Source organism: Mesoplodon densirostris, chromosome 5 (assembly GCF_025265405.1).
Source record: "Mesoplodon densirostris isolate mMesDen1 chromosome 5, mMesDen1 primary haplotype, whole genome shotgun sequence".
Lineage (NCBI taxonomy): Eukaryota > Metazoa > Chordata > Mammalia > Artiodactyla > Ziphiidae > Mesoplodon > Mesoplodon densirostris.
Genome location: NC_082665.1, coordinates 137,469,158 through 137,494,929, shown reverse-complemented (window position 1 = coordinate 137,494,929; position 25,772 = coordinate 137,469,158). Strand labels below are relative to the sequence as shown.

Below are 25,772 nucleotides of genomic sequence, written 5' to 3'. Positions count from 1 at the left end.
GTGGGACTGTTTATTCGTTTTCTTCGCAGACAGGGGTTGAAGATTAATGTGTGTTAAGCTTTGAAAACTATCTCACCAAGCTGCCTTGTTCATTTTTGACTTATAAATTTAAGATTTTTAAAATATCATTAATAATTTGGCAATTATCAGTATTTTTCAAGGATGATTCTATTAAATAGAACCATTCAGAGATTTAAGGGACTATAAATTCCTTACATCATCTACTTAAGAGGTATAAATTTGCCTATCAATGTGGTATATACCATATTTCAGGCTCCTGTTTATGAAATCTTAGAAATCATTTTCAGTAGGGGCAGCTTTTAAGCCCTGTGCCAATTTGTATTAAACCTGCCCTAGATATCTGAAGATTCTTGGTTTTTGCCTTACTTGAAAGACTGGTGTCTTTTTTTCCCCAGAATTCTTTCAGCAGACTATCTTTTAATCAAAATATAAGTAACTAGTATACCTTCCTCACATTGACTTAGAGCTCTCTAAAGGCCCCTTTGTTTTCTCCACTATTTAAATTAGAGTTAGCAAGTTGAGAAGCTTTCCCTCAGTCTGCTTCTGCCTATATTTAGATATTCTCTCTTTCCATTGATACCCAATGTTTTATTCAGTTATAATACTAAAGTCGAAGCTCCTGTCAAGCCTTCCTTCCCCTTTTCCTGTAGGAGCCATCATTTTCTGTCTTCTGCATTTGTCATTTGCAGAGTCATCAGGGAATCAGTCAGCTGAAATCATCATCAAATATAAGAATAATAGATACTGATAGCTAAAATAATACAGGGAGCCCAGATTATTTGCATTGACTGTTTATTAAAATGAATAATGTAGCTTTCTGGATATTATCTTACTCTCCAGAAAGCTTTTAAGCCCTGTGCCAATTTTTAGTGATAGCCTAGCCTATTGGCATTTCAGAATAGTAACTTGAAAATCTGACTTCTTGTTTTTTCTTCTTTAAAACACAGCTTCCCAGACTTAATCATTATTGGCATTACTTTGTTATATCGACAGAATTAGTTTAGAAACCTATCCTGATGATCACTGGGGAGCAGGTTCTCATTGGGAGTCCTTTGTCTGTAAAAGCTAAGGGTAAGAATTTATAGCAAACAACTTTACCTTCTTGTAAATATCAGGTCAGTAAGGTAAAGGAGTACTAGAGGGAAGAAACTTTACCTCAGGTAGACTAAAGGAAGAAATCAGGTAGCTTGTAAGGATTTATCCTTATTGATAAACACTTAAAAGAGTTTCTGCCCCAATGAAGAAAATACTTAAATATAGTTAACAAATGAGAGTAACAGTTGCTAGGTGCACCATCCCTTTGAGTCAGCTTGTCCTTCCTCATGATAGCACCAATATTTAAAGAGAAATGAATAAGGAAAGTAGTATACCTGAATTATTAACTTAAAATGAATGTCTGAGTAAGTTTATGTCTTCTTCTAGATACTTGATGATTTCAGTTAAATTAAGTCTTTATAGTGATTACTTACATCTATTTACATCTAGTTTCACAATTGTTGCATTAAAATGTTCTTGTTAAATAACCTCCAGTATTTTGTGTTAGAAAAGGCATCCAGTATTTCCTGTCATTGTGAGATTTCATTTTTGAAGTAAGAGGTAAATCAGAACTAAACTACTCCTAAGACACAATTTGTTTTGTTTCGCTCATACTCCAGGGAGCTTGGATACATCATTAACACCCACTTGTTAACCCAGATGGTAAAAACTCAGGTTTCAGAATTTGGATAATCTAGTTTTTGAATGCTCGGTGCTAATGACTTTTGAAAAATCTTTTTATTGAAGTATATTTTGTATCAGAAAAGGCCACTGTTCATAAATGTACAGCTCAAACTGAACACATCTGTGTGACTAGCACCCAGATCAAGATACAGTAGTATAAGCTCTTCATGACCCCTTCGTGCCCCCTTCCTATTATTTCCCTCCTCTATCTTAACTTGCAGTAAGTGGAATCATACACTATGTATTTTGTGTCCTCTTTTATCCAGTATTATGTTTGAGGTTCATCTATATGTTTCTGCATAGTGGATCTGAACTACATAATTTTAAAGAATCACCATGGTGGGTTACTTGTTAAGAGATTGTTACTGGTTAAATGTTCTCTCCTAATAATTATACTCTAAGTACCTTGAGGATATAGGCCCAAACTGTTATGTAACCACACCAAATATACTTCCTAAGAATTTGTACCTACTAATTACATAATTTATTATCTGATTATATTTTGACCAATTTCAGTTAAGGGTATCTAGTAGAGGATAATCAGAGATGCTAAAAATTAGAGGAAAAGTTTTTAATGGCCTGTCATCTTTTTAGGACTGGATCTCAGATTTAGATGAAAACCTAAGAACATGCTTATAAAATGTTCAGATGACGTTAAAGCAGGAAGTCATAGCTATTACTGGATGATAGCATTTGTGAATTTAACAGTCTAAAGTATGTGCAGCAATTAAGAAAGTGAAAGAACGTGTATGTAAATTCAGGGAGGTTGAAACGTAAGTTGAACAGGTAGAGTAAACAGTACCTAGATACTAGTTGGCTGCATTTCACAGTAATTAGTGAGCAAGTGACAAGCCTGCGACAAAAGCTAATGTAATTTGAGGCAATATTTATCTGACTAGAATGAATAGGAAAAGATGGTGACAGACCTGTTGTACTCCATTTCTATAGGATAGTTACTCTAAATACAAAGCTAACTAGAAAATCTACTTTCTTTATATTCCACCTGGACAGCCAGGTGGGTGTTTGAAGAGACAGGCTTGAGCTTACTTTCTGAAAGGAGATGGGCCCCCAGGGAAATAGTCTCGCCAATCACTAGAAATAATAAAGCTGTCATCCTATTAATCAGGAATGTTTGACTTTGAGGTTTAGAGCCAGTTACTTTCAAAATCCCTACCGTGTGGAGTTTTATTGCCCCACCACTTAATTCTAAAGGAAAAAAGAAAAGAGGTAAGAAAAGTTTTGAAATTGATCTGCTTTACTTCTGTTTTGTCTTTGTTGTAAGAAAACCTCAAAGAGCTGTGAATTTCCTTAAGGAATGGAAGGCTAACAAACTATTCTCTATTAGGAAAGAATTCCCATGTCAGAGACAATTAAGTGGTGACCACAAATTGGGAAACCAATGATTGGGTAGAATTTGGTCATGCAGAGTGAAAGGACACCTTCCAGTTAGAGGAAATACTGTGAACCACTGTGGAAGTACAGGGCATATGTGATAAGGATGGTTAAATTTGATTGGTGCATAAAACATTTGAAGACAACAGAGAAGAAATGGTGGATTGGATAGAGATCAGAGATACTAGAAAGGTGATGAAGGTCTGAATTAGGCAATGGAGCTGAGGAAAGAATGGTTATCAGAAGGTTAGAATTAAAGAATTTTGCTACTGATTGGATATGATAGGGAAGCAGTCAAATTTGACTCCAACGTGTCAGACCTAATTGAGGGAATGGTGGTACCATTAGGAAGTATTAGCGAAATCGTTGGTTTGGGAAGGAGAAAATAGTGATGAGATTTTGTTTTGAGTCGGAAGAGCCAGTGGAAAGTCAAAGTGGAAGTAAATACTCAGGGTACAGCTTTAGCTGCAGACTTGCAGCTTGGTAGAGAGGTTAAGCCTAGAATAGATTGAAGAATCTTTTATTTGTTTCTTTGTTTATATTATTACTTTATTTTAGAGTTCAAGCTTTAGGAAGGGCTAACATTTCCTAAGAACAGAGTAGGGAAAAAGGGTCAAGCCAGAACCTTGGGCAGCACTACCTACATTTAGAGAACAACAGAAACTTTGAAGAAGATAAGTGGTCTTAGAGACTAGAAGATTCTAAGAATATTATTTCCTAACCAAAAAGAAGGGAAAATATTTGAGTCTCTGTTTTGAAAAAATTTTTAATTTTCAATAATCTTACCAAGTTCACCATTTGTTAACATTTAGGCATATTTGCTTTATCATCCTAACATATTATTTAGGAACCATTTAAGAGTAACTTGCAGATAGCATGTCTATTAACCCCAAAATACTTTAGCATATGTTTCCTATTATGTAAAAAATAGTATAATTACCAAATTCAGACTTGTTAGACTATTATCTAATATGTAACATACAGTTCATGTTCACACTTTTGCCAGTTTTCCCAATAATCTCATTCGTGACCATTTTTTACCTGATCCAAGAGCCTAAACAAGATCACAGATTACATTTAATTATGAAACACCTGTCTTCTTTCCTCCTGTCTTATATAAATAAGTAAGTACTTCACTTCTATTAGCCTCCTTTAAGATTGTTTAAATATTCACCAAAAAAGGAAGTGCTAAGGTTCTGGATGAAATACTGGGAAAAAATGCATCTGCTTAACTAGTCTGTATTATAGGGGCTGGGGAGAAGAGAGAGGAAAGGGAGTACTGCCTAAAATCCAGCTAAAACAACTACTGGGATTAGAGAAATTTTTAAGGAGTCTTTTATTTCTCAAAGTTTAGTAGGGGGTGGCAAGAGAAGAAGAACATGTGGATATTAATGTGGGTATATCCCTTAGAACAGAAATTGAGGTATATTCTTGTACTAGTTTTTTCTGTACTGTGATTTTTTTTTTTTTTTTTTTTTGCGGTACACGGGCCTCTCACTGTTGTGGCCTCTCCCGTTGCGGAGCACAGGCTCTGGACGTGCAGGCTCAGCGGCCATGGCTCACGGGCCCAACCGCTCCACGGCATGTGGGATCTTCCCGGACCGGGACATGAACCCGTGTCCCCTGCGCCACCAGGGAAGCCCCTGTACTGTGATTTTTGTACATATGTATTAAATAGGGATTTTAATTATCTTGAGTTGAGAAAAAGTAGTATGATTTGAAGACATTTTTTACTCACCACTTGGGTTCACAAAGTATGTGACTGCTATCCTTTATGGTCTGTTGTATCCTCCTAGTTTTATTGTGATAGTTGCCTAAGGTGGGTTGTCTGCTGCCAGATTTTTAACCATAGATATGTATCTCATTGTTTGAAGTGGTGTTTCAGTGGATCCTAAGCATTTCTTCTCCTCTCACCTGACATGCTGATATTATTTTCAGCACATGACTGGGCTTCAGAATTGGTGATGAGAAATTATTAACTGCTCATCCACTGTTACATGCTTCTGTTCATGTGCTTACCACCTTCTTCTTTAGTTAGTAAATTTTCTCTACATAAGTCACCACAGCCTACCTACTCTGAGAGGTCTTGTTAATTATTTTCAGGATGAAATTTGAGAAACAATTAAAAAACTCAGAAATAGTTGGTAAGGTCTCTTTGTTATTGTTGTATTTTAACTTTTCACCAGATGGGTTTTAAGTAAACCAACCCTTTGAACAGAACAGAAACGTGTGTGTATAATTTGCTAGACCCATCTTATTTTTTTCCTGAAGAATCTAGAACTCTGTAGCAAAGCTTTTTAAGAAAAGACTCTTACTGAACTTGTTCAGATGAGAAGGAAATTTAAATATAGTCTGAAATTATTGAACCAGAACAACCATATAACATCTGTTTGGGGTTTTTTCCATTCTAGTTCTTCAACAATTTAAAAGTATGAACTCATACCTCTTCTATGTATTTAAACCTGCAGATAGTTTTGGCAGCCTATTGAGAAGAAAGAAATATTAAGTGGAATTATTTTAATATTTTGTTTTCATTAAGATTTGGGTTGGTAGGTAGTTAGACGAGAGAAATGACTGACTCTATTCTAGCCGACATTCTTTGTGTGTGTGCGTGCACTTGTACTAATATTCTAAATCACGCAAATCAGGAAATGTATTAGATTTTTGTGATGGATATAGAGCATTTAAATGCATTTGCTTACCAGAAATTAGCTTCTGTGTTTAGGCTTCACTTGACAACTTCTAAAATATTTTCCACATTTGACAAGTAAATTTAAATAGGGGGTAATAATTTAGAATGTGTATTCATTGATAAATATCCTCAAGAAATAGCATTTTTATGCTGTTTTGTTTCCTGGTTATTGTCAAAGTTTGAAGATCCTCGGTGATGAATACTAAAAAATTTGGAAGGTGCTCATTGTATTTTTTTCGGTTTTTAATTGTAATATTTGGCCCAGAAATAGTGGTGCTGTAACCTGTGTCCTGGAAGCCAAAAACATCTTTCTATTAATACATGTCTGCTAGTGGTAATATCAAGATAAAGAAGGTATTCTCTTTCTAGACCTACACACTATTAGAAGGAGAACAGGAAGGGAAAAAGAGTTGTTGTGTCTGACTAATCCCACTCGTGTTCACAGTTACTACTAACCATTAATCTTCAGAAAATTTCTGTATTTACAGCAGCTGTTTCTTAGATATTGCTAACTTAGTCCAGAAAATGTTGCTAAATGTATGTCTGGGATGGTCATAACATAGTTTGTTTCAAGAAGTTAGACGTTAACTCTTAGGCGTAACACGTGTTGATATTTTAAATTTTGAGAACAGTTATATTTCTTTTATGTTAACTGTTATTAACAAGAGCTCGAAGTCAAATATATAGCTCTGTGTTAACAAAGCCTGCAGGACCTTATTGCATATATTTGAGTAACACACAACTTGCTTCTGCTTACTTTGTTTTTCCATTTTTATCTTCTCCCACCCCCAATTTCAATTTCCTTTTTTTTTCTTTTTTTGATATCCTCTCTATAAGCTGTTTCTACTCCTTTTGAAAGAAAGAAGAGTATGAATCATTTGTGAATAAACATGATCTGTTAAAAATATCTATCACTATCTTGTTAGAGCTCTTTTTCAAAGCTGCATTAATGAAATTCTTGCCTATCTTCCACCAGTAGGTGCATTTCATACAATACATAAAATGCTAAACATCTTTTTTTAAAGTTTTTAACATAACTGATCATTGTCTTAAATTATATCTTATCTTGGCTCAACCACAGGTACAAGTTTCCTATAATTGTGTATGTCTTTTTATATGTGAGTTTCTTGGAACACTGTGTGTCAGTGTCCTTATTCTGTTAGGTACGTTTGAGCTAATTTTTTTCCATAAGTTTATCTTTGATATTTCTAGCCTCATTTCTCCAATACATATGGAAAGACTATATGTAATTATCAGGGGCATGCAGGGTTGCCCCATTTTCCCCTTTTCACCATTAAAAAATAAGCATTTCTGACCTTTACAGAAGCAAGCATTCATCTATATAATGTCTAAGAATTCTCAAAACAGTGTAGTAAACTTTTTAAAGAAATGTGTTTTACACTTTGAAAGTGAAATTTTGTACCAAAAGAAGGTAAGCGCATTCATTCAGATAAATAGCAAGTTCCTTTAGGAACTCTTAGGTATAGGTTTGTCTGATTTCACATATCAGTTTTCAAATAATGACTTGGAAATTGCAAGTCATCTACCTCTTTGCCCCTGTGCTCACTCTTTGGTTCTATTAATATAAGTTTGCCATAAAATAAGCTAAATAATGGTAAACTTAAGCTTAGTTCTTGCTGGACTATACTATAAGAACTTTCAATAGCACATTCTCAGTTAAATGGGATTTTTTTCCTCAGCAATTAAAAGAATGAAATGATATCTATAGGAAATGTTCAAGATTTGTTTTTGATAGCAATCTTGCCAGAGATTCAAGATTATGATTGATATATTAAAACAGCTTTCTAAATAAATATTCATTTTTAGGAGAATTCTAATTTTAAGTTAAATTTTAAAGGATATCTAATTTATCTTAACTCTGTTACTCATCCACAAGCACTTCAGTTACTCAGTTTTATTTCAGATTTTTTTTTTTTTTGGTTTTTTTTTTTTTTTGCTCTATGCGGGCCTCTCACTGTTGTGGCCTCCCCCGTTGCGGAGCACAGGCTCCGGACGTGCAGGCTCAGCGGCCATGGCTCACGGGCCCAGCTGCTCTGCGGCATGTGGGATCTTCCCGGACCGGGGCACGAACCCGTGTCCCCTGCATCGGCAGGCGGACTCTCAACCACTACGCCACCAGGGAAGCCCTATTTCAGATTTTTAATAAGGATTTCTTACATGTTGGAATTTAGTGATTGAAACTCTTCACTTGTGAGCCTTTTACTCGGTAACAGCTAATTTTGAAAATGCATGCTCGGGAAAAATTTGATACAGAAGTTTTACATACTTTCAGTGTATACAGCTCTTATGTCCTAAATTTCCTGTACATTTGTATGGTGCACACACCCTTAAAATTATCTTTTTTATAAGCTTCACAGTAAAATAACTAAGTCTGCTTTATATGGCTGGTTTAATTCTGTCTTCCAAAGATTTTTTTTCCCAGGCATTTATCATAACAGTGCTTGTTGTTGGCAGGTCCTTTAATAAAGGAACGAGTAGTCTGCCCTTTAAATGACCAGTTCATCAAAGCCTTACAGACAAGCAAATTACCAGCATTACTGATAGATATATCTCAGGAAGCATTTACTTTGCTAAATAAGTATTGTATCTTCTCATGAGACTTGTCCCTCAAAAGAGTAAATCATTAAAGTATCTTCTTTTGTTTTTTAAATTATGGTAGTATTTTGGTTAATAGGAGACAAGAGTTGCATAAAAACTTTCTAAAAACACTTTGGTAATAATGTTGATGAAATGACCACAACCTTACACTATTATTTATCCAAATAAATATGGATTTTTGCCTTCACCAGGTGATTATTGTCTTTTCAAAGCACAGCCTTAGAATGTAGTTGTGTGGTTTTATTGAAGTCAAATGTGTCATGAGATTACATTTGGAAAGATTATATTTGTACATTGGAAAAATTCTAATAGATCTTCAGATTGTATAGAAGACTTTTAAATGACCATGTGTGTTTAATAGAAAATTTCCATTAAAAGTTAAAATCTATAACAGCGTAACTCCATCCCCCTGTATTTGGGTCAGATATCTCTGGAGAGATGGCTGCAGAGTTTCCTTTACGATGCTGTCTTTGAGTTTTCTATCGGTTTGCACATATTAATCTTCTTGAATAAGGGCCTCCTCCTTTCCCCCTCCCCCTCACCCCATTATGCCATTTTATTTAGGGGGTTAATGTAGGTAAAAATATGCCCATAAATATGTGGGTTGCCTTTTCTGTGGATTACTGGCAACTAAAAATATAAATCAGCATTCTTATCAAACAGAAAATGTTACCAATATTACCTTCCAGCGATTAAAATAAGTGCCCAATTGAAAGCTTTTTAAAAAAATTTAATAAATGTAAGATTATATTCTTAAGGAAGTAAGTTTTACCATTATTAAATCCTCCTACCCCCAATTTTCTTCCATGCCCATACGCAGATGAGCAGTAGGATTACTCCTGAATAGGATACATTGTTATATCTATTATATAAAACACATAATAAAATTTCATTCTTTCCATCATGTTCTCTAATTTTAAAATTGGGGGTGATAGAGATAGACTAGGATTTAGGTGTAAAAATTGAATGCTCTCTTGAGCATTTAAATGAATGATATAGATTATTACTGATCCAGCCACCTGTGCTGTATAAGTCTAGAAATTCATATATGGATGTGGACCAAACAGTAGAACTCAAGTGCCATTCTGCAGGACTACAAAGCTGTCTATACCAAGTTATGGTGTTAAATCATAATTTCTGGATCATGATCTTAAACCTTTGATTGGTTCCATTTCTACTTGACTCTTTACTAACAAGTATTCTGATGGCCTGAAAGTCCATGTTATTTAAAGTTTGAAGTATCCATATCAAATATGAAATTATTTTACATTAAAAAAAATACTTAAGTACAAAATATCAGTTGTGTAATCATGGTAAAACATACAACTTTGCTATAAAAGATTTCTAAAGGCTATTTGATTAAAACACTTATTTACTTAAACTCTTTGCTAGAATTTTTTTTAGAATTCAGCATCGGAGGAGGAATGTGACATAATAATGATCGAAAGCCGAAAGTTTAAAAGTTGTGATGCCCTCACATGGTTGGAGGGTTATTCTAGCTTCTAAGGACTGAATGTTGTCCACAAGAGTGTCTCATCAGGTCATAAATTGGTAAGACTTAATGGATTAGATTTTATGTATTATACCTGATGTTATTGTATTGAGATGAATATTTATGAACAAACTGAGCACATTGTATAATTTAAGAGTATAGTATTAAATATATAAGTTAAAACTTGGAATTTTAAATACTTGGAGTATGTAGTTCTTTCAGAGTCTCATGAGGCTCAAGACCCTGTCTTTGCAGTGGTGTTTAATAATCAGTTTAAAAAATAAAGTGACATCCTGTATTATAGTAAGATTATTTAAATATTGCTATTGCATCTGCTGTAGATGCTTACAATATAGTTAGGGGCCCCATATACCTTCTAGTTAATATCCCAAGAGATATTTGAGAAATAATATATTAATCTTTTATTTTTATAAAAAATTTTCATCCATTTTCTCCATGAAATATAATTTAAATAGTTATATTATTTGTGGGATTTTATTTTTCTCAATAAAAGGCATTTTTCCTGCTGTCTCTAAAAATAAAAGCCAAAGAAATTTTCTCAATTCCTAGTTGTGAACATCTAAGATGACAATATCAAATGAAAATGATATATTTGAAGTCAATATACATTTTTTGTGTGCCCTGAAAAAACATTTCCTTTCAGAACTGTATTTTGCTTTGTTTTACACAGCTGTATTTTGTAGGGGGACTCTCAAAATAATACAGTTTAGATTAGGATAATACTGTTTAGATTAGGATATCATAATCTTCAACCTGATGATCATCATATTTTGTGTATGAAGAAAAAGAATCTGGGTTAAGTTATACTTCCAAGGTTATACAGAAAATATTAGAATTAATATTTTCATTAAAATATGGTGCACATATCCTACAAGTCTATCAGAGTTATTTGAAAGTATCATCTAAATAGGCTACAATGTCTATTTCTGACCTTATTCTTAACCAGAGATATGTTATTCTCTTATACACATACATACCCGTTCTATCTTTTGAATAATATTCTAAGTTGTTTCAGACAATAGTATTCCATGACTTCGTGTTGATCATATTCTGTATATAAACTTAAGGTTCTTAAACCAGTAATAACTATCAATGGTAGTCTGGAAGGAAATACAACAAAACTGTTGTCCCTTATTCTATATATTTTTTTCATTTTTATTTTGTACAATATATCTGTATAACTTTGGTAGTTAGGAAAATACGTTCTAATTTCTTTAGTAGGATATCCATATTTAGTAGTCAGTGGGTGGCCTTCAGGGGATCCTGAAGCCTGTGGAATTTTGGATAGAATTTTATGTATGTTTTCAGTGAAAAGTTCAGAGCATTTGCCAGGTTTTCAAAAACAGTTGAGTAACATTGCTAGTGAATGTTTGTGTCTAAGGGACAAGCCTTGTTAGACACCCAAGTATGTGACTTATGAAGAAAGTTTTTAATGAATACACTGATCTGTTAACTCCTGCTGATATTTTTCCAAGGCTAGTTTATTATAAGTGACCATTAGACTGATAGAACAAATCAGAGCCTAATTTCTTTTAGTTTAGAAATTGCATTCTGTCCGTCTCTGTGCTCAAGTGTTGATTGGATTTCTCCACAGAGTAGTTGCTTTTTTTGCTACTTAGTGGTTACTGTGTGTCAGGGACTGCTAAGTAAAAATACTTAGCATGATACCATAGTAAGTATTTTTCACATGTTATCTCATTTAATGTTCACAGCAGTTGTATAGATACTATCAATAGCCTCAGTTTATAGAGAAGAAAATTGAAAGCCTAGAGAGATTAAGTAACTTTTTCAGGTCACATAGCCATTAAGTGGTAGAACTAGGATTGAAATCTAGCTTTCTAAGTGGAGCCTGGGCTCTCAATTGGTATTCAGGTATAGGGAGTAACCCTGGAAAACTTGAAGGATAAGGGAAAATTTCATGTTGTATGAAGATGTGAATACATAAATTTGATTTCCTTTGAACTTAAGTATTAATAGCAATGGGTCATCCTCATTATAAAACCATCTTTTAAAGCACTTGCCAAAAAATTTGGTAAGTTGCTTACTATCTAAAATCATTTATTGTATTGTAAAATAACCTCCATTCAAATGTAATGCTTATAATTAGAAAAGTTTTAGTACTTACTAGAATAGTATTGTACTAACTGTAACCATTAAGGAATTCACCCTTTAATATTTAGGATTTATAAATAGCAAACACTGGAAACAGTTTAAAAAGCTACTTCAAGCCGCGAATGTTTCTTGGGATAGGGACATGAATCACATGTAAAACCCCCTACTAAGCCACATCACATTTGCCCTTAGTTGTGAATAATTCTATAAAGAAACCTCTTTTATGTCTACTTTTAAAACATTTTTGCAGCAAAATTTATTTGTAGGGGGGAAAAAATGGATTTTTTTATTGAGCACCTACTTTGTGCAAATCCTTTTCATGGGTTTAATTTTATCCTCAGATGAGCTCCAAAGCTTATAACCTTTTCCCTATTTTTAAGTGTTTTTAATAAAGTTCCTGAGTCTAAATATGGCTTAAAGGTAAATCTACAATAATAGTACTGCTTAAAACAAAAACAAGTAAAACTATAAGAATTTTTTTTCTTCAGTTAAATTGAAGTAGACTGCAGGTCAAGTATAAACTTGATTGAAAATATACAAACAACATAATAGGTCATCAGAATATGAGAATCCTATATTAAAAGTCCCCTTCCAGATAATATATTTGTACCCCAGCTTTTTTAGTAGTAATATATGTCCCCTTTCAAAATTAAGCTATGGAAGTTTGGGAAATAGAATAAGAACAGTTACACCTAATCCATGTTTTAACACAATTGCTGTCTTAGTGTTTACATATTCCCTTCCAGACTTTGAGCACATATGCATGGATATTAATAGCTGCAATCATGGTTAAGTAGCTTTTAAACAGTTTTTAGTGTTCCAAATATTTGTCCATTTGTCCAAAGCTTATACCTGATATATATAAGTTTTGAATTTTGGACTGACATTTCGACAACTGTGAAACCGTCCTTTCCAGTTTTTCTTCCTACCTCTCTGGTGGTTTCTTCTCAGTCCCCTTGGCAGACTTTTCCTTTCTTTTTGTCCTTTTAAGTATTATTGGTTTACTCAGGATGGTGTCCAGACCCACTCTTCACGTTCTTCATCATGCTAAGAGCATATAGGTGGCTTTGGATGTCCTCTATATGCTGTAGGAAGCCATGTATATGCAACTGGCACTCAAACTCATTACCTGTGCATCTGTCCTTAGGTTCAAATTTCCCGGATTTTTCACAGCCAACTTTCATAGCTATCTGATCCTTCATAACCAGTTAATGACAAAGTGCTGCTATGTCTACCTCCTGAGTATTTCTTCAGCATATTCATATCTCCCATCAGCTATTCAGGGCACAGTCCTTTCTTAATTGGAATTGCAACAAACTTCTAACTGGCGTTCATTATTTGAGTTTTCTGAGGTGACTGACTGTACCTGCTGTTCTTTTTACTTGGAACATTTGTGTGTGTGTATCCTTTTCTTCTCCACCCAACTGTGGCACTTCCTCTACTAAACATTTTTCCTTGACCCTAGATCTTGATTATATGCTCCCAAAACACCCTCTATAATCTTGCCCGGTCTGAGCATTTATCACACCTCTAACTTGTCTGTCTCTTTCATTAAATTGTAAATTCTGGGATTAATGTTTATTTGATAGTGTATTTCCTTAAAAAGCAAGAGTCAGCTGTAAAAAGTAAATCACCTAACTCCTAAGTCAATATTCTTTGAGTATTTTATGACATTTAGATTTAGGCCGCTATACCTTACTAATACAGATTACATAGTTAACGTATTAAGTGCTTACCATGTGCCAGACATTCATGGGTTATCTCACTGAATCCTAGCATCTGGTCCTATTATTATCCTTTGAAGAGACTAAATAACTTGTGTGAGGTCATCTCGTAAAAATGATGGAGTTGGGATTCAAACCTTGGTATGACTCCAGAGCCAAAGCCCTTTTATTTGATACCACCTCCGAGTTTATCTTCTGAGTCTAGAATTATAAATCTGAGTTGGAGGGGAATTTAATGGTCATTTATTCCAACCACTTGTCTCATACTTGAATCATGTCTGCAACACACCTTCCAGGTTGTCATCTAGCCTGAACACCTCCAGTGATGTTTATCTTAGCAACCTGGTCTTCTTTCTTTTTCCATTTCATATTTAAACCTTTTATAAACCTTTCCTGTACAGCAGAGAATCTAAAATGTGAAGCAGAAAAATACCTTGCCATCACTTAAAAGATTTAGGAAAGAGATTAGGTTCATGTAAAATGTAAGCTGCAGTACAGTCTATGGAAACATTGAACCAAGCATATTCTCTAGTTAGTTCTGTTAGTTTTCATATCTGCTATAATCAAGAATATGGGTTCTAGTTCATGGCCTTAAGTCATCGGTTTTAGTTCTAAAGCTCTTTTTCAAAATGGATAAGGAGACATTGCTTAACATCTTAGAGATCGCAAGGATGTTTCCCCTCTTCGAAATTACTGATTCTAGTGATGATGTAAGAGTTTCATGGGACTCCTTTATATGTGCTTTGATCCACCAGTGTAAAAAGAGTGAAGTACATCTGAATTTCTTCAGAATCCTGTATCTAGTTCACTTAGAACTTTTACTTGTTCATGACACATGCTTAAAGGCATGACAGTTTGAGTTGTCTTCTTTCTCTGACTTGACCAAACCAGCAAGTCTTTGGCCTCCTCTTTCCACTTTCAGGATAGCTGTTGGTTTCTTTTACTTTTTCCCTTTAGATTCAGTTCTGTCTGTCTATAGAGAATAATATTGGGGAATACCCCATAGATGGATATTTATGAAGTGTGATTATACAATTAAGCCTTCACTAGATTTACAAAAAGATTTTCCCCTGAATCCATGATTCTAGTGTAAAAAGACGTTTGTCAAGATTTTTATCCAAAAGATCATTGAGTTTTTAAAGTCCGCTTTATTTTCCACAAAGTCTACTATGACTTTGTCATCACCACGTTCCATACATGGAACTGCTAAGTTTCAGTGGCATAATTTTGTCAGAAGTAACCTGAAAATCCATAGAGCTCAGACTTTTCTTTTCCTCAAACTTAGACGGTTTCTCTACTTACTTCAGTTGCCTATATTATATTTAAAAAACTGTTATACTTTCTTCCTTCTCAGTGAGAAACAATCAAATGCTTTCATCACAAAAAGGTTTATTGGCTTTTTATTTAAGCTGAGTTTGTCAGGGAGAGGAAAAAAACAAATTCTCAGGAGGTCTTCCCATTTTCACTGTGTTCCAGTGATACCCTTAATTAGTTTCTAATAGTTTAAGTAGCCGGTTAATTTCTGAACTCTTTTTCCTGGCACAGTAAGCTCAACTTGACATAAGTTCATGTTGAATTTACAAAATATAATTAGATAATATATTAAATACTGTATGTTTTATTCCATCTTTTTCTTCAATTAAATGTTCAGTATCAATTATATGCAGAGTGTTGCAATAAGTAGACCCTTGAGATGGACACAATTCCTGCCTTTAAGGTTTAATTCAAGGGAGAAGAAAGTTCAATGAAAACAACAAAAACAATTATTTATGGAAGAGTCAGAGGGATGGGGCCTATCGGCAAGAAAGGAAGAGAGCAAAGATTATGTTGGTAAAGCATCCCATTTCATTTCATTCTTATCTCTAGAATCTAAATTGACTTAACAAATTTCAAGTCATGATGTAAGTCTAGAAATCATCATAAAATTTTTACATAAATTGATGCCTACAAACTGTTGTAAAGTTCTGCCATTACCCATGTCTGTCTTACAGAATTGTTATTGCCTGGAATAGTTCCAGGATGTGGATCTAGACTGAGATGAGAAGAAGAAGGGCATTCCTTGGTGGTCCAGTAGTTAGGACTTGGTGCATTCACTGCCGGGGGCCCGGGTTCAATCCCTGGTTAGGGAACTAAGATCCCTCAAGCTGAGCGGCGGAAAAAAAAAAAAGAAAGAAGTGAGAAAAAGTAGTTAGCTGTTAAAGACTTTTTGCCACTGAAAGTGTACGTATCTGAGTACAGTTCTCCTTGAGTAAAAAAACCTTATAACCCTTTAGGTTTTATAATACTGCTCCTTTATACTTTTCTTTATTGTCCTATACCAGAATTCCTTTTTGAGTTAGGTAATTCTAAAGCAGTGATTCTCAACTAGAGTAAATGTGGTTTAGAAGCAAAACAACACTTTATCCCACTCCTTTGAGTTGTTTTTAGTAATATTTATTGTTGTAATGTTATGTAACACTAAAGAAAGGCATGAGATAGTTTTAGCTAAACAGTTTTTTGGAAGTTTTTATGTTGAATTAAGCCAATTCAGTTATATCTCAGTGGCCTTTGGAAAAATTTCCCCCAGTAAGTTAAGATTATTTATATTCTGAACAATGAAATTTTGAGATTCTATCGAGGATCAATAAGAATTTTACTAATGTTCAATCCACAGAATGCTGTGCTTAATAAATATTGATGTAAGTTTAAATCTCAAGTCAAACAATTTTTATTAGCATATATTTTGTGACTGCATTGAATCTTTAACATTAGATTGAGTACAAAGAAATCAAGTAAATTTAAAGCATAATTAGGATTATTTCTTTATTTGGGTGAGACATAAATACAAAGGTTGTTTCCTAATACTAATCATAATTTTTATTTGTATGTCACTGCTTCATTTGTAATCCAAGATACACTGGGATAGTAGACCTTATATAGTGTCAAAATCCAAATTGATCCAAACAATTGAAGGAACAAAAATTTTTTAGGGGTCTACTATTGGAAAAAGTCTCATATAATCCTCACAGTAATCCTTTAAGGTAGTACAACCATGACCCCATTTTACAGATGAGGAAACTGGTTTCAGTATGTTACCTTGGTAGGATCACCTCATTAGTAAGTAGTGGAGTTGGGATTTTAAAACCAGCTTGTCTAATTCTAAAGCCTGTATTCTTAAACCACTTTATTACTCTTTGAGAATTCAGCGTTTTGTTTTGGCAGCTGCTGAGAGGTAAGCTGTCTCACCCCCACAGTGAAATAGAAAGCAAAAGAGAGTTAGGCCAAGTGGTAGTAAAGTGATAACCTAGACAGTTTTAACTCTTTAGGGCATTTCTTCACAGTACTTTTCTTGTATTTGTTGAAGGTCAACAATTTAATTCTTTGCTCAAACCCAGACCAACCTAAATTTTTAAAACATCGCAAATGCAAAACATTCATTGGTTTATTAAAAGTAAAATAGACCAGATTTTTTTCCCTGATAGAATATTCTCTTCATTTTATTGAAGGGTAATGACCGTGCTTTGGTGCCGTCCCTTAATGAAGCAACTATCTCTTTAAAAAACCTCATGATAGGGCTTCCCTGGTGGCGCAGTGGTTGAGAGTCCGCCTGCCGATGCAGGGGACACGGGTTCGTGCCCCGATCCCGGAAGATCCCACATGCCGCGGAGCGGCTGGGCCCGCGAGCCATGGCCGCGGAGCCTGTGTGTCCGGAGCCTGTGCTCCGCAACGGGAGAGGCCACAGCAGTGAGAGGCCCGCGTACAGCAAAAAAAAAAAAAAAAAAACCTCATGATACTTTTATTCTTCTGGGTTTATCCCTATTTTGAAACAGTTCCTTGATAACCTCCATTTTCATTTATATACTATCCTTGGACTTTGGGGACAGATTAGGAAGGGACATAAGGTGGCAAAGAAAGATTAATTATTAACCTAGGAACAAAAGCTGGGTTTTAGATAACTCTAGTGGCTAATTTTGCTTTGTCAAATATATTGTCCATAGAATTATGTTTTTTCTGTAAAGCTATTTTAAATAGTATCTCTGCATCTTCAAGAAATGTACATAAATGAAGAGATTAGCTATAACCTGAGCAAAAATTATCTATGTGCTCTTTACTGGTATTTGGCATTTAATATTCAAGGGGATAGTCTCATTTTGACTCATTTGGTTAGGCCTCATCGTGGAAATGGGATTGAGAGGATTTATTCAAGAATAGCTGCTGAGGGCTTCCTTGGTGGCGCAGTGGTTGAGAATCTGCCTGCTAATGCAGGGGACACGGGTTCGAGCCCTGGTCTGGGAAGATCCCACATGCCACAGAGCAACTAGGCCCGTGAGCCACAACTATAGAGCCTATGCGTCTGGTGCTTGTGCTCCACAACAAGAGAGGCCGCGACAGTGAGAGGACCGTGCACCACGACGAAGAGTGGCCCCCGCTCACCGCAACTAGAGAAAGCCCACGCACAGAAACGAAGACCCAACACAGCTATAAATAAATAAATAAATAAACAAATAAATAAATGAAATTTTTAAGGGAAAAAAAAAAGAATAGCTGCTGAGTTGAAAAAAAAATAGTACGTGGAATGCTTGAGAAAGAAGAGGCAAATGTGAGGCCATTCAGCAAAAGAAATAATTAGCTTTCCCAAGAAAGGGTAGTTTCTTCCCATCCCATCTTCTACAACTCTTCACCTGCTAGTCTCCTCCAGTGTTTTGGCCCTTATTTGTCTTCACTCTTTAACCAAACTCATCTCTCACAATTTGAGCTACCTACCACATTCTGATAACTCTCAAATCCAGACTCGTCACCAGAGATTACTCTAGAGTTCTAGATGCCTATTTCTAGCAACGTTTCCGTATTTCTCAACCTTCTTTCTTTATTTCTCCACCATGATCTATATCCCAGATGTCTCAAAATTCAAAAGTCCCAAATGTAACTTCAAATTTCTCATTTTCATCTCAGGTTTCTCTGCCACTCACTCCCCATCCCTCAAAAAATCTAACCATCTTCCTGTGACACATTAACTATTTCCCCACTCCTTAGTTGCTCCATACTAAACACTGCAGTCATCCTTGGCATTTTCTTTGTTATAGATGAGTCTCTTTCATTTATCATCCCTCTGATTTCTCACAGACTCTCTGTGCTTCAGTTATAAAAACTTTCACTTTCCCTTGCTTAATCCCTGTGACCAAGCATTTGGCAGTGTCCTACTATCCCTTATTCCCCTTTGCTTGCTTAGGTAACTTTTTTAAGACCTGTCTTGAGTGTTACTATCCTTCCTTCTCACTAACCCTGCCCCCCCCCCCCACACACACATACACAAAACACCACATTTGAGTGGTTACAGTAAGTTTCATAAAAAGTCTCTAAAACTAATGATGAAAGAAAAAAAGCCCAATGAGAATAACTTACCTCCGGACACAGCAAATATGAGGCGAGGCCAAGTTGCCATGTGTATTTGCTAATTCCACATCTAGTGATCTTCCCACTGGTGGACACTATCTAAGTTCGTGTTCTTCCACCCAGTATTTGTTGAGTACTGGGCATGTGCAAAGGCGACAGATTGGAACTTTTTTTTTAACAAAAATGTCACCTAGAAAGGTAAATGTTACTGAGATTTGGCTATTAGGAAATAAGAGGCAAAAGTTTGTTCAGGATTTATGACCTGTTACCTCCAAAGGAATTTGCATTACCTACGTATATGGATTGGATGTTACTATAGGCAGCAAGGACATAGGGCAAGTGTAGCTTCAGACTGAAAATGAAGAATGAGATTAAGGGATGTTTCCCCAATTATTTATTGAGTTTAGTTAAAATAATAGCATTACCCATGTTTATTAAATACCAAGGAGTGCTTGGAAAAAGTCAGTTTTGCCGTTAAGTGTGGGAAGTGGCCTTGATCCAATACAGCTACCTCATGTCATAGCTAAAAAAAAAGGGAGGGGGCCCAGAGTAGCGAGTGATATATTTAGGACTCAAATTCCAAGTATACAGTTTTTGAGTCCAAGTATCCGTGGCATTCTTTATTAAATGGCTGCCAGCCTCATGGTAGATTTTTGTACAGCCAGTAGAGCTTTGTCTGGTAGGAGATAGAAGCAACTGTTAAAACATAGCCTGTGTGGTTAGTGCCATAAGTGTAGTGTGGAACATGACTTACTGTACTACTTCTGGAAGGGTTAGAGAAGCCTTTACAGAAGAGAAAATATTTGAGCTGGAATCTATAAAGGAACGGTAGAGTTTCCACAGAAGTACTTAGAGAGTGAGAAACAGTATGAACAAAGAGAGTAAAAGTAAACCATGGAGGGTCTTAAAGGAGTTTAGGCTATCCAGTTCAAAAGTTGAGCAGGCATTTGGAACTGGGAGGGAGTGGGGTGGGATAATGTACAGGTTAGCAATAGAAATTTATACTAGACTAGTTCCTGATTTTCCCCCCTTTGCCCCATTTGTATGTCATTGCTGAAGAATTCTGAGTTACTTTAGAAATGTTAGATGAATTTAGCTACGTAGGTTGTTTTTATAATAGGCCCACTGCCAAGTGAAAATTTATTCAATGCTTGTTGGTCTCTAAAATGAAATGCAAATCTTAAGAGCTTTACGTTTTTGTTTTTATTTCCCTTGACATTCTTCTTTTTTTCTTTTTGAATTTTATTTTACTTATTTTTTTATACAGCAGGTTCTTATTAGTCATCCATTTTATACACATCAGTGTATACATGTCAGTCACAATCACCCAATTCATCACACCACAACCCCCACCCCCAGCTGCTTTCCCCGCTTGGTGTCCTTTGACATTCTTTTTTATTATGTTCTTTCTCCAGTTTTGTTCATTTTCATATACTTACACCATGAACATTTCCTTAGGTGGTGAAAGTGCTGTGATTTCCTCATAGTCAAAGGGAAGGAATACTATATTGTTAACCTTTTAAAGGACAACTGATCTTAACTACAAAATGGCTGTTAAACATAGTCCTTTCCCTGGAAGGCTTTTTCTTAATCTTTATCCTTTTCCTAACACAGCTGGAGAAATTTGAACTCAAGTGTTTTTAATGTCTTCATGCATATTAAGGATTTTCATTGAATTTTTCACTTCTATTAAACTTTTGTACTTTGTAGGACAGATAGTCCTTAAAATCAGTATTGAAAACCATAGATCTTTTACTAAAGTATACAGTACTTTAATCACTAAATTCTGATGTTTTTATTTATTTATTTTTAATTTTATTTTATGGCTGTGCCGCGTGGCATGTGAGTTCTTAATTCCCTGACCAGGAATCGAACCCTTGCCCCCTGCATTGGAAGGGTGGAGTCTTAACCCCTGTACCATCAGGGAGGTCCCATAAATTCTGATGTTTTTAGAAGTTGGTTAACCATCAGCTTCTATCCCAGCAGACTAAAGGAGTGGTTTTAGAATATCTGGAATGAATATATGAAACTATCAATACATCCACTATATTACTTTTCAGTATAACTATGTTATTTAGGTTTTTGTCAGTTATTCTGAACTAGACATCAGTTGGCAAAATTCCTTTCTAATCCCTCTCCTTTTTTTTACTCTCAGGTACCAGTGTACATCTCAGTCTAGATAATTGTCAATCATAATACTGTTTTCCCAGTCTCCAGGAAGTAAATTAAAGTAGCCAAGACTATAGTGTCAGGTTTTTAATTTGGACTTAAGCCCCTTGGTTATGTATCCTTCACTCCCCCATAATTATGCTATCATCAAATTACCTGTTGCTGCTATGTAAACAGTAAAATGAAATCTCTTTCAAGAGAGTCTGCTCTAAATGTAAGCACTCCAACATTGGGGAAAATGCCACCCTCCTCCTACCCCTTTCTCACACCGTTTTGATTTTCAGTCTGACTCAGAGGAAGGAAATAACTTTTTCGTTGTGTCAAACCTTGTCTAATGTTAGTCTAATAAGAAATAACTAACTAGTGTATAAGCTCATTTATCTTAAGTAGATACGATTCCATGTTCTTATTACATTTAAGTATTTAACTTGAGATAATAGAATATTAAACAAACTTCCTTAGTTTATTGGACTGTTTGGCCTGTAGTGGTAAAATTGCTGCTATTTTACTTTTGTAAAAGTCTCCAGTTTTTCCAGACTAAATTTTTACATCTTCCATCTTGACTGTTTTCACAGAAAAAAAATGTTTAGTTTGGTTAGTTTTTAAGTTGTTTCCTTGGAGTAGCTCTTCAAGAAAAAGAAAAAAACATAATTATATCAGAATTTTACTACCAAATACTAAAATAATTCTGCCAAAATGTCATAACTTTGAAGTGTAAAGAGATCTGGAAGAAGAAGGTAAAGTTAGTATTAATCTTATCTGTACCTTCTTTGGAATGCATTTTTAATGCAACATTGTGTAAGGTTATGTAGCCTATTGTATCTTAGATATTTATTAGAGAGACTTTTACTATTTACTTACTAGCATCATTTTGAACATAAATAACTATACTGGGAGTTATAAACATTATCTACACTATATTTTTAAGTGATTTTAATTCACCCTAAGCCAAGGAAGTAAATTTTACAAATCAGAAATGTTATTTATATTGACTGTTATTTTGTATGTTAAACATAGTACCTAATCTTTCAGAAGGAAATAGTTCCAAATACAAGTGGAGTTGTTGATCCTCTTCCCTTTCTTCCTTTCTTGTTTCCTGTCTGCCATTTGTTCATGTCTTGAGTTCACACTGTACAGGGAAATAACTCCTTCATGAGTCATTTTCATTTTGGAATGTGTTTTTCAGTATTCTTCAAAGTGTAGAGAAAGTAGTCTTCTATCCCTGTTCCCCTTCAGCCTGCCTTCCAGATAAGCACTTACCTAAACAGATAAGCACTTTTCTTAGTGTGTATGTGTCCTTCTAGTATCTTTATTGTATATACAAGCAAATACAATGTATATTATCTTCCTCTTCACACAAATGATAATATACACACATCTGTACCTTTACCTTTAAGGATCTTCAAGATACATTGCTTCCATCTCAGTACACAGAAAAGCATCCTTATGGGTTTTTTTAATAAATGGCTAGTATTAAATTGAATGGATGACTATACTGTGATTTATTTAACCCCTTCCCTATTGCTAATCAAAAGCCTGCTGTTATAAAGTGTTGTAATGAGTAGTTTTGTAAATACATTATTTCCTATGTATGCAAAAATATCTATAGGATAAATTCCCACTTGTAGGATTACTGGCTCAAAGAGTGAATGGTGTGTTGTGTATAAAATTTATTAGATATAACCAAATTGCTCTCTATAAGATTTATACCATTATACCACTTTGCACCAGCACTGTAAGAGAACGCCCATTTTCCCACAGCCTCACTAACTGTCTATTAAATTTTAGTATGTTTGCCAGTCTGTTTAGGGAAATAATAAAACATTCTAGTTTTCATCTCTATTTTTATTATGAATGAGATGTTCAGTATTTTTTCATGTCTTGTGAATGTTCGTGTGAATTCTACCCATGTTTTATTTGGGCTTCTTGTCTTACAGATTCCTAGAAGTACTTTATATTTTAGGGAAATTATTAAAGAAGCTTTTTAAATATATATATTTTTTGAGGCATATAGTTAGAAAGTCCTCTCCTACTCCTTTCCAAAATAGTAAAGAAATTCTTCCTAAATAGGCTTTTTTAAGGTCATTAATACAGATGTTATGGTTGACTCTGGACAAAGGGGGTCTGAGGTAGGAGAGGGACTTTGTATTGATGGTATACTTTTTTGGGTATACTCTCTGACTTTATTCTTTACCATGTATATGTATATTTTTTAAAACTTTTATTTTGAGTAATTATAGATTAATAAGTTGCAAAAAAAAAAAGTGCAGGGAGGTCTCATGTACCCCTTTGCCCAGTTCTCCCCCAGTGATAACATCTTGCATGGCTATAGTATAATACCCGAAGCCAGGAAATTGATGTTGGTATAATCCACAGCATGTGTCCTTTTTTCCTCTTTTTAAATATTCTTTTCTGGTCAGGATTTTGACCTGAAATTAATTAGATGAATGTGAAATATGCTGAGGGCATTGGTGAGCAAAGTTTTTATAGATGATAAAAACAAATATCAATCTTCATATAAATATTTAGCTCAGTTTTTAGTAGTTCCTTGGTAAAAGCTTTTTTCACAGTAAGATTGGTTACTTGAGAAAATAATAACATTTAGTTTTGTGAGTAGCCATTTCCCCTGCTTGTTTAGCATGAATAATAGCTTTTATCATCCACAAAAATCACTTATTTTATGTTACTGATAATAAAAATCTCCATGGGGCCTTTTTGTGAGTTTTTTAAATCATGAAATTAAACAGGTTGTTTTTACATTGGTAGAACTTATGGTTAATAATTAGAATATGTACAATTTTGAGTTCTTAGCTTAATTTACTGTTAACTTTGTCTAATAGTTTTATTCTTAACCACAGAGGTTTGCATTTGGCCAGAGATTGTCTACATGAATTTTATCTATTTAGGCTCCTGTTTGGAAGGAGGATTGTTATTTGCTCTTAAATTGTGTTAAAGTGTAAATGTTTTTTTAAATTTGTCTTACAGAAGGGTGATGGATTTTTTTTTCTTTTTAACCTTGATAGGCTTGCTGAGCTGTAGATTCATTAGATTTATTTTTTTGCAATCAGTGACTTAACAGTTTCTTTCTAAAAAGCAAAACATACATTTCTTAGAGAAGAGGCAAAATGTTGCCCAGATTAGAATTAAAGCATTTTTAGCACTAATGATGTTACAGAGTTTATTGCAGCGGGGCAAGGGGATTAAGGTTGTAGATGATTTACTGGAAACAGTACCTGATTCCTGAGGACTGGCCTCCAAGAAAGATTGTAGCTTCAATTTGTAAGTTTAAGAAGAATTGATTTTACCTGGTTTGGGTAAGGGGGCTTTAACATAAGTATTGATATACGAGATTTGCCAACTCAAATAAGTTCTCATCACAAAACATTTTATTTTGTAATTTGGGGAATTCCTGTAGTGGATTTTTAATTGTGTTGTGATTCAACAGAGAAAGTTAGGAGGGTCTTGGAGTAAAGCAAGGTAAATTTTTTTTATAATATTCTGCATATAGATCCATATAATCTTAAGATATCTTCATCTTTCTAACAAACCAAAAGAATGTTTTAGTCCTTAGCAAATAGGTGAACTATGCTGGCTGTCTAAAGATCACTGAGCAAGTCCCTTTTCTAAGAAGTGACCTCCCTTGTTTTCAGAGCTGAACCTCTTCTAGGAATATGCTAGATAAGATACATGGCATATTATGAACATAGTTTAATCTTTGGATCCACGGTTATGGTTTGACAACTAACATTTGGTGCTTGGTTAAAGCACTTTTCACAATGTACACAACGCTGGATTTCTTCTAGGTCATTATAGATAGTTGGCTTTCTTCCTTTCACAGTCTGACTGTTATGATAGGAAAAGCATATGTTTTGACATTAATTAGGTTACGTTTTAATCCTCTCCCTAGGGTTGTGTCTGAATAAGTTACTTGGCTTCAGTTTCCTCAACTGTAAAGTGAGAGTGTTGCTCAGGCTTGTAGTAAGGACTCACTTAAGCAGTGTGTGCTGCCATGAAGTGGGCAGTCATTTGTGTTCTTTCCCTCTACCCTGTTGCTTTGTTAATAAGCACTTGTGGGATTTCCCTGGCGGTCCAGTGGTTAAGACTCAGCGCTTCCACTGCAGGGGGCACAGATTGGATCCCTGGTCAGGGAACTAAGATCCCACATGCTGTGCGGTTGTGGCCAATAAATAAATAAATTTTTTTTAATAAACATTTGTATTGAGGAGAAAGGAGAAGAAAGACAACGTAGCCAAAATGTAATAGAGAAGAAGTTTGCACTATTTTTATCTTAAACAGTAGCCATGATGTCTCTGTCCACATTAATAAAGAAAAAAGTTGATTTCTCATAAAAAAATTTTCTTAAATGTGAGATCAAGTTAGCCTAACTGTGACCTCACTGGTTTTAATTTTTAGAGAGGCAAGACAGGATGATTTGCAG

At 34.8% G+C, this 25,772-nt stretch overlaps 1 protein-coding gene across 3 annotated transcripts in view; it reads left to right on the top strand.

The window, feature by feature from the left end:
• TSC22D2 (TSC22 domain family member 2) overlaps window positions 1–25,772 on the top strand; it is a 49,731-nt gene that overhangs the window by 16,980 nt on the left and 6,979 nt on the right. The window contains exon 2 of one of the 3 annotated variants that reach the window (XM_060099535.1): window positions 9,836–9,970. The exons of the other annotated variants lie outside the window; for them this stretch is intronic. Within the exon in view, the coding sequence (XP_059955518.1) occupies window positions 9,836–9,878 (43 nt within the window). The 3' untranslated portion in view covers window positions 9,879–9,970. Of the gene's footprint in view, window positions 1–9,835; window positions 9,971–25,772 lie in introns of those variants that run through there. 3 annotated transcript variants of the gene reach the window in all.